A 13,175-nucleotide genomic window follows, 5' to 3' on the forward strand; every position below is an offset into this window, starting at 1 on the left:
GTGGAGATTTGTCTCGTCTTTACTGTGGTTTCCTAAAAGATACTGCATACTTCGGTATTCTCTACGGAAAATTTCTAAAACCTAAATCTTGCTACTCTGTATCATTAAAAATAAGACTGGGCTTTGGTTTCTAGTATGTTAGACTACAGAATTACTTTAATGTAATCACATTTATATATATTTCAGTGCTTATTTTTCTAATAAGGCAATTAAAGCTTATTGTTTGAAAACTCCGTAACAGATGATTGTTTTGGTCCCTTGCACTGAGTGAAGGGGATATCTGGGAATTAGCTTGGTATATAGAAGTTCGCATTGCTATAGATTATTGGCCTGAGTATGGCAACATTTCCAAGAAATCAAGATGCTGTAAAAAGTCCAACTAATTTCATATTCGGGCTGTGACTTAGGTGCTGATCTTTGTGCAACTTCAAGATCCACGTGGTGTATTTACACAATTAGCTCAGACATCCAAGGTCATAGTAACACCCTCTATACTCTGCATCTCTAACAAACAGGAGAAAAATACCCAATTAGTGTCATTCACATATGCTGAGGCAGTGCAAAGGCTGCATTAACACTGGCATTAGTAACCTAAAGTAACACCTGAATCTCTGTATGGGGAGTGGCATCAGTCTTCTGGCAAAGACAGACCATTTAACTGCAGGCTTATTGCCCAAATCTGTTTCTAATCAGAGCTGAGGCAGGTATGGTTCCACAGACCTGTGCTCAGAGAAGCTTTGTGTTTAGTGGCTGTGCTCACAGATGATGACCATGTCAAGGGAGGCAGGATTGCAGTAACTTCTTTATTTGATGGCTGGGGGGCTTTCTGTGATCTTGGGAAGAACAGACTGGGGGAGCATGCAAACAGGATGAATGGGGTTTTTGTTTGTTTTTTTAACTTGGAGTTGGGCTGAATGTGTGGTTTATTTATTCCTGCTTTAGTACAAGCAAGCCACCCTCTTTCAGATTCATGTCTTTGGCTTTTTCATCCCAATTTCTAGCATCCATAGATCCAGAGTAACTTGAAATCTGAAAACTTCTGTGCATATTCAAAGCATTTATTCCCATTAAATATTTATCTTGAAAATGTTTCTGGAGTACTAGCACAGAGGCAGATAGCCTTGAGCTCAACTGATGTGCTTGGAAAAGCTTTGTTTTAGGGGCAGGTGACTGAACTGTCCCTATCCTTCTTGGGCAGTGCATCTTTGTTACAGTGAGGATGCTGCTTGATATATGTTAATGATAAATATTCTTGCATATTTATAGCAGGCACAGAAGTCTATTTACTTACTGCTTTGGAAAATATTGACAAAGCCTCCAGCCATGTCAGGTGGATGTTTATTTGACTTTGGCTTAAAATGGGAAGATGAAGTACTTCTTGTTTCTGATGTTGTCTAAATTTAATAAACATGTTTCAGTAGGGTTAGGGTTTTTTTTTACCTTATTGCAGAACAGTGTTGCAGCTCTTATTAAAATAAAAGAGGAATATGGTTGGATAAGCTGTCAACTTCCTGTGACAATATTCCAGAATAATCAAATAACTGTCATTGACATTCCTGGTACAGGGAGTCTCCACAGAGACTGGGTTCAACCTCTGCTGGTACTTCTGTCTGTGTTAGTATGGTAGGGTTGTTTCCTTACTGGGTTTGAGGAAAAAAAAACAACTGTAAGAGTCTTCCTTGAGAAACAGGAGTTGTATTTTTTAAATGCGTGGCATTGAATTATATGGCTGAAACCAGCCATTAAGGATGCTTAAATGCAAGAACAGGAGCTGAGAATTCTTCTGAACTTCAGGTCTGTTCTCAGGTGATGGCTTTTATACTGTTGAAAAACATTTGGCTAATAGATTGAAAAGAAAATATGTATGTTATGTTTTAGAGACAAGAGAAATCTTCCTACCGTAGGCATAGATGGGTCGAGGCAAGCTTTCTGCATGGGAATTTAATCATGTAGGTTTTGTCTTGTCTTTTCAGGAAGGCCAAAAAACCCTGGAAGTAAATCCCAAGCGTTGCTGGGATAATATGTGTGTAGTACATGATTTTATCTCTTCCTACGTTATCTCTTGCATTACATTTTGGAGTTCTTAACTGGTACCTCTTCAGTCAGTACTGACTGAAACCAGCCTTGTTTGTTTTCTACAGCTAAAAGTTGCAGGCCTAATCCTTGTAGTCTGAGAATATAGGAAAGGGTAGGAGGCGGATTTTAGTGTATGAATTTCTCCGTTAGCTTTGTCTTTCCAGTGAAAGCCACTTGGAGTTAAACTGATGGTCAGTGTTGAATACACAAATGCTTTTCTGAAGGAGTGGATAAGCCCATCCACTGTGCCACATAAACCATTTCATGTTCCTTATGTTACCCTTATATATTGTTTCTGTGCCTCTAATGATTTCCCTTTTCTGTTTGGCCAACAGAGAATCCACTGCTCGCTTGTGGTACAGTGTGACAACAGACTAGGAAGTCCTAATTGAGAAGGGAGTTTTTCTGCCACAGTTGAACAGATCACGGATGTAAACAGAACACAGATGTAAGAAAAAAGATAGGACAGATGCTTTGTAGTCACTGCTGAAAAAAATTATGTAAACTAATCTCAATTCATAGAAGGATTATTTTCTATCTTTTTTTTGATTGGATTCGAATTCAGTTTAAAATTCTGCATGTGGACTGTCAGCTACATCAGCCATACATTGTCAGCTGGAATACCCTGGGATACATGCTCTGAAATCAAATGCCATAAACGATCTTTTTGAAAAGATGCTGTGGAAGATAAGAGAATGAAGACATTTAAAATCTTGCCAGCAAATGTTTGATGCAGGAGATGCACCTTAAAGTAATAATTAAGTAGTCAGTCTAGATACATTACAAACAGGTTGTTTCTTGGCAACTTTCGGTGCCCCCAATTCCTGTCCTTAATGACAGATTTGAAATCCCGGTTTATGCAAATTGTGTCAAATCATAGCATATTTTGGACTCAAATATCTATTTTTTGCTGGGGCTTATAATTACATTTGGCTCCTGAGCTCCAGCTGTGAATGGCTGATACAGTAATCCACAGTCCAAGCAAACTCCTGAAATGAGTGTCTTTGAATTTAGAATAGATACCATCCTGAAGAAAGAGTTCTAAGTATCGGATATGAAGCAGCACACAGAGGGGAGGTTGAGGTCCCTTCTGAAAACAAAACTGAGATTTCTATGGCTTGTAACATCCAGATTCTTAGATTAAGCCTGTTTAAAGGGGAACGATCACACTCTTAAATGAACCCCAAATCACTTTTGTATTACACATGAAAGATGACTGGTAGCTTTAGCATAGATATCTCCATTTTGCCATAGTGTACACATGAAGAGCAGCAGTGCAAACTTCTTAGGCAAAAACCTCGCCCTTGACCTGGACAGCAATTCATAGGAACCGGTTCTGGGCTTCTCATAGGACTGAGAGCAGATGTCCAGTTCTGCTGATGGGAGTGAGCTTCCTAGGCATGGGACAGTAACAGTAATCGTGGTTGATAGATAATCCTGGACATACTGGCAGAACATGGGAAGGAAGGTATTTTTTTAATTCAATTCTCATTAGAGTTTCAACTCTGAACTCTCCCAGCAAAATCTGTTTTTTTAACCTCTTGTCTGAATTTACAAACCTTAGTTTACTAGCTGTAAGGACCATGTGTCTGCACCTAATACAAACAACTCCAGGTAAGGCTCCATATTTTCATCTTAACTATTTTTCATTTGTGCTTGCTACTTTCTCCATCTCCTTTCCTTCAGATAGCAGCAGTGGAGTACAACTAGATTATAAGCATGTATTGGGAGTGTTTATTTTGGGAGTCAAGATAGCTTGATTTTTATTTCTGTCTGTTACAAAGGTGATGAGTGATTTTTTTAGTAGGTCACCCATCTCTTCCATGACTCGTTTTCTCTGTAGAACAGGTTTGTTTCTTTGATAGTCACAGCAAGTTTAAGGGGGAGTACAGATACTACCCACTGAATACAGAGCTGTTATCTAAACAGTTGAATTTTGCAGAGGTGATACCACTTAAAGTCAAAGCACTTTGGCAGAGAGCGTAGCAAAGATAACTGTTTCAAACTTGTTTTGTATTTTGGACCACTTGGGCTGGTAGGATGCATTCCCAAGGTGAAAAAGGAAAATACAGAAAGATAGTAATAGCTCAGTTCTGCTGTCAAAAGAACTCTTGCCATAATGTGAGCTGTAAAAAACCATGCATTAATGATCCTTGAAACAATGAGGTGCCGTCTCAAGACCTAGCCAGAACATGGATTATGCTTTTCATTCCCTTTTGACATGGATGTTAAACTTTTCAAAGATGTGTACCTTCATTTTGTGGTGAGAACTGGACTTGCTGATTGAAGGAACCGTCTTGGGCCCAGTTGTCTTCGGTGTCTTCATGAGTGGTTTGAATGGTAAAGATGCAATCAAGCTGGAAGAGGCTGTAAACGATTTGAAGGATGGGATCAGAATCAGAGAGAAAACAAAAAATGGGAAAGCTGGCACCTGAGAAATACATGCGGAAATGCACAATGGGAGTAACGGGGTAGGTGGGGTAGGGTGACAGCCAGGCACATAGAGCCTGCAGTAGGCTGTAGCCCAGATGTAAATCCAATAAGCTGAGGCTGCCGCACCGAAGGCTCATCTCCTGTTTGCGTTAAGAGGAGAGTTGCCTGTGAAAGGAAGGGATCGCGCCCCTGTACCTGGTGCTGGTGATGCCCGGGCTGCAGAGCACTTGAGGCAGTACACGGGCTGGAGAGCAACAGAAATCACAAACGTCCCTGACGAAGGAGCGAGTCATTTGTCCAGTCTAGGAGAAAAGGAAAAAAACCCAAACCAAAACACAACCCCAACCCCCAAAAGCAGGATCAGGAGAGCGGCAGGAATGCCGGTTCTTGCCCAAAGCGGGAGGCCGCTGTGGGGCCGCGCCGAGGCGGAGGAGGAGCGGGCTGAGCCGGGGCTGGCGGCGGGGCGCGGGCAGCCCCGCTTCTCGGTCCTCCGCCCTCGGCACAACCCCTGCGCGACCCCCGGGGCCCGGGCTCCGACGCCGGGGGCCCGCCGGTGGGAGGCATCGCGCCGCCCGCCCGCCTCCCTGCCCGCCGCTCCCACAATGCACAGAGCGGCGGCAGCCCCGCCGCCCGCCAGGTAGCAACATGGCGCGCCGCGCCCGGGCCGCCGCCTGAGCATCCTCCTTCCCTCCCTCCCTCCCTCGCTCCCTCCCTCCGCTCCCTCCCTCCGCCGCCTCCGCCTCCCGCCGCCGGGCTGCCGCAGAGGGGCCGCCTGCCCGCGCCCTGCGCCATGGCAGCCTCCGAGCTCTACACGAAGGTAGGGCGGCGGCGGGGCCGGGGGCTGCGCGGGGGCGGGCGAGGCGGCGGCAAGGGGGGGGGAGCGCGGCCCGGCCCGGCCCGGCCCGGCCCGGGCGGGCGGCCCCGCTCCCCGCGCCCAGCGGAGGGAGGGAGGGAGGGCGCGGGCGGGGGCCGGCGCTGCCATCCGCGGCCCCGGCGGGAGCCGGCGCCTCTTCCCGAGACGGACCCGCATCCCGGCGGGGCGCGGGGGCCGGTCCCCGCCGCCGGTGCGTGAGTCACGGCCCCGCCGCGCCGCCGCTCCCCGGAGAGGCTCTGCCCGCCGGGCCGGGCCGGGCCGGGCCGGGCGGGGGGCGGCGGGGAGGCAGCGCCGCTGCGGCGGCGTCCGCCCGCAGAGCACCGCAGGGGGACCGGCCGTGCTGCCCTTCCCGTCGTGGGCACCGGGGACTGGCCGGGAGCAAGCGGCTGGGGCGGCTCAGGCAGCTCGGTGGCGATGCGCCGATCCTTGAGAGAAGCGCTTTGGCTTAGAATGGTCGTTCCACGCGGTTCCGTGCTGTTCGGCTGTCTCCTTCAGAAATACCGTCCCGTTCCTCGTAGAAAAACGCCGTCTACAGCACAGACGCTTTGATATTAAGCTAACCTTTCTGGTGACACTGCACCCTTAGATTATATGTATTCTTTTGGCAGTCGTTCAGCGGCCCTACAGTCAGCAGTGATGCGGTGCGTGACTCTCGTACGCTTTTTAAACTGACGTTTTTCTCATCTTTTTAGTCTTGTGTGTTAGTATCTCGTCAGCTTCTACCCGGAAACAGTTACTGCCCTATGCATCTTGATGGTGGCAAAGCCTGCAAATTGAGGGCCGGGGAAATGGTGTTTTATCCACTAGCAATGCATTGTTTTCATTGCTCTGCCTTGATCTAGTGCAAAAATCTGAGAAAAAGGGGTAGACCACAGGTTTTTAAGGGTCGAAGTGATCACTGGGGTCACCAGAACCGAGCACCACAGTACAACATAGCTGACTCCAAATACTTCTTCCAAAAAGCTTGCACAGTCAGAGTGTGTTTTATTGAAAGCCATGCCATCTATATCCCTGAGCCACTTTATGAAATACTCTGAAATTATCTCCAGTCTAGCTCTTTGTGTGAGCAGAGAAAGGAAAAGAAATGGCCTTTTTGTTTTGGCATGAATAGTTCACCTTATTCGTAGAGTCCTCCCACTCAGATACGGTGGACAGCACGTTGACTGTGCATCAGTACAAATCAGACTGGACGGTCCTTTCAGTAGTCTTGACCATATCTGAATAGTATATTTGTGTAGGAGAGATTGAATGTGAGGAAGTGAGGTGCACGCCTGCAGTCCCTAAAGAATGCTAAATACGTTAGTTGTTATGAGGCATCTCGGAGTCTTGTGTCTCACAGAAGAGTATCTCTCTTAACTGTCATTGCAAAAAGGGGTGAAAATTAGCATTCTGGTCAAAAGAGCAATGGTACTGCAGAGTTGTTCCCAGGTGTCCAATAGACGTCCTCTGCGTAAGGAGTTATTTTGGAAAGCTATTCTTCATTTATCTCTCTCTGTAGATGTTCTTATTATGGAATTAAAATGTCTTGTAAAGAGTTGATCAGAAATAATTCTTTTTTTTTTTTTTTTTAAATTTCCAACCCTGTCTGAGCTTGAATTCACTTCCTTGAGTGGTTAAATCCTTTGGCCAGAAGCTGCCCCAAAAATGCGGGTGTCCTGTTGTCTTGGGACTGCATTACAGTGGAAAGTTCAGGGCCCCTTGTAGTTCCCGAGGAAGGCATGGCTCTGAATCGGGCGCCGGGGTAGGAAAGCTGCTGGGCGTTCAAGAGGGACTGTCTCTGCTGTCTTCCCTCTCTGCTGGCTTTTTCCCCAAGTAAAGCCATCATGCTGTTTAATTCACGTTCAGTATCTCATCCTTGATTAGGTAACATAAATAATGGATTTAAGGGCATAGCACGCAGAGGTAAAAAGAGCAAACACAAAGTCAAACAAGCACAGGGATGATCCTCTGGTAGGGACTCGCTGGGTGACAAAGGCCAGCGAGAATTCTTCTGTGCTTTACTCTCACACCACAGGCTGTTCTTGTCCTCTTTAGAGCCATATGTAGGCACAGGAAGAGCGACTTTCACATCTTTTTTATACGGGCAGGCAGAGTCAGGATTGTCATTCAGGACAGCTGCTTAAAGTACCAGAGCTTCCAGTATAGCATCGACACTTAACGTATGGTGTTGGCATAGATATTTTGCTGGCAAGCAGGGTAGGATATGAATTTGCAGCACATCGTTGCTGAGTCTGTGTGTGCGCGTGTGTGTGTCCTGAAGTGAAGTACCTGGCAGCTCTCTTACCCTCTCCCACTGGAAACCCACATCCCAGCTTACCTGAGCTGTTCAGGTAGCTGTGTTCATGTGAGTTACTTGGAACAACAGTTTGTAAAATTATGTTAATGACTGGAGGACCACTGTTGCAAAGAAGTTGTCAGCATCGCTTCAAATCTGTCTGAGAACAGAAGTAGACTTCTTCCCAGCTATTGTTTGTGGAAGTGGGGCTTTATGCTGTATGCTTCAGTGTGTCCAGTTTTGCTAATATGCATTGTTAAGCCTTCAAATTTGGTTTCTTTGCATGCCAGTATAAAAAGAGCACCCACTGTCCCAACCACATGTGCTGTCTTGAAACAGCATAAAGGAACTCTTATTTGCTGAAGCTACGTTATTTTTTGTTAGAAACCAGCGATACACATTTTTGAAGAAGTTGTGCCGTTCCTGTGAAAAGTCCTGTACCTTTGATTCATGCGGGTGTATATCTAAACTTGGTGACCATATAGACAGCCTTGTTGATGCGCATGGTCGTAGTTAATCTAGACATTTGGATTTAAGTTAAAGGACTGGCTCTAGCACACTCATGAGCTAGTTGTGAACAATGGGCCTGAACTGTGCTGGGCTTTGTATTCCTGTGCCTGGTGTTGTTGCAAATAGAGACTCTGCTTGAAGGCATTAGCTCCAATTTTGGGATGCAGCAGTTTAAAACTACTCCATGGGTTATATCCCAGGCATTCTTATTTAAAATATTATGCCTGTGAGCTCTGTTTAACTTGTCCTGTTGGACATCTGTCATTGGCAGGTTGGTGGTCCTGCTGTAAGATTGTTTCTGAAAGTTTTGGTTTTCTGACTTTGGAAACAAACTTAGGAGAATCTCGATATGTTTCCTGAATCACTGTAGCCCCGCTGAGCAGTGCTTGGATGTAGTTGATCAGCATTTCAGTAACTGTTGACCAACAACAACCTACTTCTGCTGACCCAGAAACACCTACTTCTCCTGGCCCATAAACATTGATAGGGACAATCTAGACTATGCATTGGCTTTTGTTAAGTGTAATCTGCTTTCCTTGGAAATTAAGAACAAGTGAGAACGCTTTGCCTAGACCTGGAACTCATCTGACTTCTCCACACTGGCCAAACTACCACGTTTCGTGTTAGACGTCACCTTTGTGACGTGTGACCTCCAGCACATGCTCTCGTTGCCTGTACATGAAAATTAAGAAAGGAGATCAGACACTGTGTTTATGCTGCCTCTTTTAAAGTCAGAGTGAAGAGTTGACGTCGTTCGGTCGTTTTTCTTCTCCATTTCCATCCTTTTTTCCCCTGGGTTTGAGTTTGTGTTTCATGCTGTGCTTTCCTAGAGCATGCTGCTTTGCCCTCTTGGGATTTCTGTTTCAGTTTTGTATGGCTGTGTCCAATGTGCTTATTTACTTATTTATCTATGCATTCAGTTAGACATTAATTTATTTTTATTCTTGCTGCTACCGATATGTTCCTCCCTTTCCAGTATCTTAGAGATTAGGGGCAGCTAGCTGCAGCTAGCTTGCTCCTAACTTAGGGCCTAATCCAATTTCAGTTAAAAGGGAGTGGAAATACTCCTTTGAATGTAGAGAAATCAGTAAACAGATTTTGCTGGAGAGCGCAGTCTGGGCAAACCGAACTCAGTAGCTGACCTTCAGTCCTGCTGCTCTCTCCTTGAAATGGTTCAGTTTGAGGGTTTATAAGCAGTAAATTGAGTTAGGGAAGTGTCAGAGGGAACTGCATAGAACAAAAACCCGCTTGTGCAGTCCCCGGCGTCGCAAGGAGCCCTTTCTTGCTTTCCTGGGGCTGTGTGCAGGCAGCTGCTTCGGGTGTGAAGCCAGGGTATTACAAGACTTGGTCTTCCCCTTCAGTTGTGCCCGGTCTTCAAGCAAGCGAAAATGGCAAAAGGCAGATTCTGACCAGGTTATGGCTCTTCTTGGGTGCGTTAATGGTATTCGGGGAGGGAAATACAGCAAAAAACAGCCCAAGCCTAAGAGAGAAAATATAACTGTATTTCCAAATTTCTGTGCTTATTAGTGGGCTTTTCTTGGGGGTTAAAAAAAAGCTGCCTTAATTATTAGTCTTGTATATTGCTGTTCGAACTATTGCATGTGACATAAGTGTTTTCTAAACATTAAACAGTAACCGGTTGTCTCAGTAGATCGCCGCTTTGTTCTTCCAGAGCCATGCAGCCCAGTAATGCAGAGATGCGAGTCGTTCATCTCCACGCACAACTTGGGCATCCCGCTCTGCTTCTGAGTTGGACCCGTGCAGTTCAGAGCAGAGAGGCTGTTGCAGATATCAAATGTGTACTGTCAAGCAATTACATCTGCAAATGACAGTGAGCCTTTACAGTATATTTTATAACTGTATCTCTGCCTCTTCTAAAAATCTAATGCAGCAGCAGCGGAAGGGATATTTCAGTTGCTTTTTTGCTTCAGAGACCTGCTGTGTCACTGGAATAAACGCGATGGCAACTCTGCCAGTGACAACTCGCAGCTGTGTGCTCCAACTGTATTCCTATTGCTTTTAAACTGAAGGTGCTGGGGATATAATGACCCAACCATCTAACAATACTTGGTTTAGCCTAACCTTGACATTTTATTATGTTTTTTTAAAAAAAAAAGTTTCCTGTAGTTGAATGCCAGCCACATCAGCCTAAGAAACTGAAAAAACTCTTAGCTTTCTAACAGCAGTTTTGCGACACGTCAGTGATCTATCATTCTTGTTAAAAGAAACTGTGATCCTTGGGAAGCAAAACGAGTGGTGGTTTGAGTTGGAGCCCAGTCTGCGCCAGAGCTGCTCCCCTGGGCGCTGCGTGTGTCCGGAGGAGGAAATGATACCACCCTGGGCAGGGCGGTGGGGCCGGAGACATAGCAAGCTGGTTGTGAAAGCTTCTTGCAGCCCACAAATAGTTTTTGGGAAGGCATATCCTGTAGGCCTAATGAAACACTGGAAGTGTAGCATTGTTGGGAGCTACTTTTGGGAGAGAGGAGATCGTAGCTTTATATTACTTTTTTTTTTTTTTTTTTTTGCTGTAGACCTAATCCTGAAAGTTGTGTGAATTCTTCGTTACGTGTAAAGAATAATTGTGAAGGTCCCATTTATAATAATTGGTCTTATTTGTTTAATTCTTTGAGGATCATGTTAAAACATTTACCTAATGATATTAGTGGATTATGTGGGATCCCCCACAAACTGTCATCAGCAATCCTTGCAGAATAATAACATCTGTACATTGAGCTGCCACTGGTTATTTGCGGTCAGTTTCTACTGCAGTGATTTTATAGCATGTGCCAGATGGCTCAGGTAATGGATTACTATTATTTTTAGATAAATAAATGATCACATAAAGTGTTGTCGAGCTCCTGCTATGTCAGGAAATGTGTGCAGTGACCACCGTTACCTTTTGGTGAGCCAGAGCTCCAGGTTGAGTTGGAAGATATAGGCAGCCGGTCAGGCAGATGTACCTCGCTCTTCGGGTCTCCTCACAGGGCCTTTGGGAGTTTAATCCTCTCCATGCGTTCTAATAAAAAAGTAATTTGTCTCTTTCTTTAATGAGACTCATTGTTTAATCTCTGTACGACTAAAGAAAGCATTTTTGTTATTGAAATTTGCTCACTGAACCAGTTGAATTGGAGGAAGTCACAGAAACGGCCGGTATCGCAAGGTTTCACTGTTTCTGGATGGTCTATTTTTAATAGGATTTAAAAAAAGCAAGAAGTGATAGTAAGGTTAATCATAGATGGTGTTTCTGCTGTGAGGGAAAAGCAGCGCGCAGCTGGCGAGTCTGCTGTCCTGTGGGTACCAGCGGGATGGTGCCTGGATTTCTGGCAAGTCAGAACAGCCTCTGCAGCAGACCTCAGAGGAGCCAGCCACTTGGGGTGTCCTACAGGGACATTCACTGAATTCAGATTTCATTGCTTGAAAACAAAAAGCATACCCAAATATTTACCTATTTGAAGTCTTGCTTATATTACTGGAGTCTTTGATACCTGCTCGTATATATGAGCATATGTGCAGACATTGCTGGTTTGAAAGGCATCTTGGCTAGGGGGAAGATAATGGACCCAGTTTCACTTTGTGCTGTCAAGCAGCGAGAGCTCTGATAAGAGACAGTGGTTTGTTTTATGCGTCTTGATTAAAGTCAGCTTATCTTGGTTTGCATGTATGAAGTTAGGGACGAGCAGAGTCCGAGCTCCTTTACTTGGTTGCATTTTCTTTCGTATGCTTGCAGGTACAGCGGTTATCTCTGATCTAATTTTGTGCTCACTGTAGTGGAGCAGTGTTTACTACTGCGTGTATCGTGCTTGACTCTGATAGTGAATATTTGTACAGTTGGGCCCAGGGCCAAGAAGCGGAGTTTGGGCAAGGCAATTGTTCCTTCTGCTTCATTAGCAAACTACTCGAATGAGTTGAAGCAGCAGTGTGCACCTTCTGCTTGTCTTCTCTGCTGCTGAAATAGTAAGGAAGAGCTTCCTATTTTCCCTTAATAATAGGTGGTTCTTGTTGCAGAAAATACAAGGGTGTTAGGGTCAGAATAAACCCATGGTTCTTAGAAATTTTCATCTTATCTGTGACTTTGGCTTTTTCCTCAAACTGTATCTTTCTGCTTAAGTTATTTTCATAGACCGTAACCCTGCTCATGATACACCACAACAGATATATGGTTTTGTTTTGGGGGTGACGCTCCTAAGAGTTTGATTGGTTTAAATTGGTATCAAAACTTTTACGTAAGTGGAAATGCATTAGGCACGAAATTAAACCTGTTATCTAAAGGTCATGGAAGATAGAGAAAATTCAAACTGTGTTGAATTCAAAGGCTCTTTGTACAGTAACTTTTTCCTTTTGTTGGCTTTACTTTTGAGCTGCATCCAGGATGGAGAGTTGTATGATTGGGTTGCTAAGGCCTCGTTTACCAACGCTAATAGCAAGGCTTTTAGTGACTTTCCTGGCAGAGAACAGCACTTTCATGCCCGTGCCAGTGCCATGCTCTGTGCCACCCTTTGCTTAGGACTGAATCATTTCTTCCTCGTTCTCAGTGTTGCTTGGCTTTGCTCAACCCTGGGTTTGCTCAAGCCTGATCCTGCAGAGATTTATCTTTATTCCATGTGAGTAATCTCATTGCTTAATTTTATGCTTTGAAATCAAGCATGTAAATCTGAAAGATTGGGCCTTTTATTCTGTATTTCCTCTTATTGCAGGGAAATAACTTTGCTGTCGTATACCTGCTCAGAATAATTTGTGCAGGAAAACAAATGAAAACATATCCTAGGGATGTTGTCTTGTCAAGTTCTTTGTGTTAAGCTCTGTGTATGCAGTGTTGCAGTAAGTTAGGACCTGTCTACTTAAAACCCAATTTTAATATTTAATAGCAAGAGTGTATTTTCAGGAGTAGCTTCTGCTTTCAGGACCCCCACAATCTCAGGGAGATAATGGTTCCACTCATCTTCTTTTAGCCTAGCCCGCTTTCTCAGTTTGCAACGGGCAGCAGCCTAATGCGAAATGCTGTGTGAG

General features: G+C 44.8%; 1 protein-coding gene across 1 annotated transcript in view; it reads left to right on the forward strand.

Moving 5' to 3' along the window:
- The first annotated feature begins 5,003 nt into the window (after positions 1-5,003).
- The window catches only part of MYO5A (myosin VA), a 106,601-nt gene continuing 98,429 nt past the window's right edge, over positions 5,004-13,175 (forward strand). Inside the window, exon 1 of the mRNA XM_030014582.2 lies at positions 5,004-5,326. Within this exon, the coding sequence (XP_029870442.1) occupies positions 5,300-5,326 (27 nt within the window). The 5' untranslated portion in view covers positions 5,004-5,299. The remainder of the gene's footprint in view (positions 5,327-13,175) is intronic.

Source organism: Aquila chrysaetos, chromosome 5 (assembly GCF_900496995.4).
Source record: "Aquila chrysaetos chrysaetos chromosome 5, bAquChr1.4, whole genome shotgun sequence".
Taxonomy (NCBI): domain Eukaryota; kingdom Metazoa; phylum Chordata; class Aves; order Accipitriformes; family Accipitridae; genus Aquila; species Aquila chrysaetos.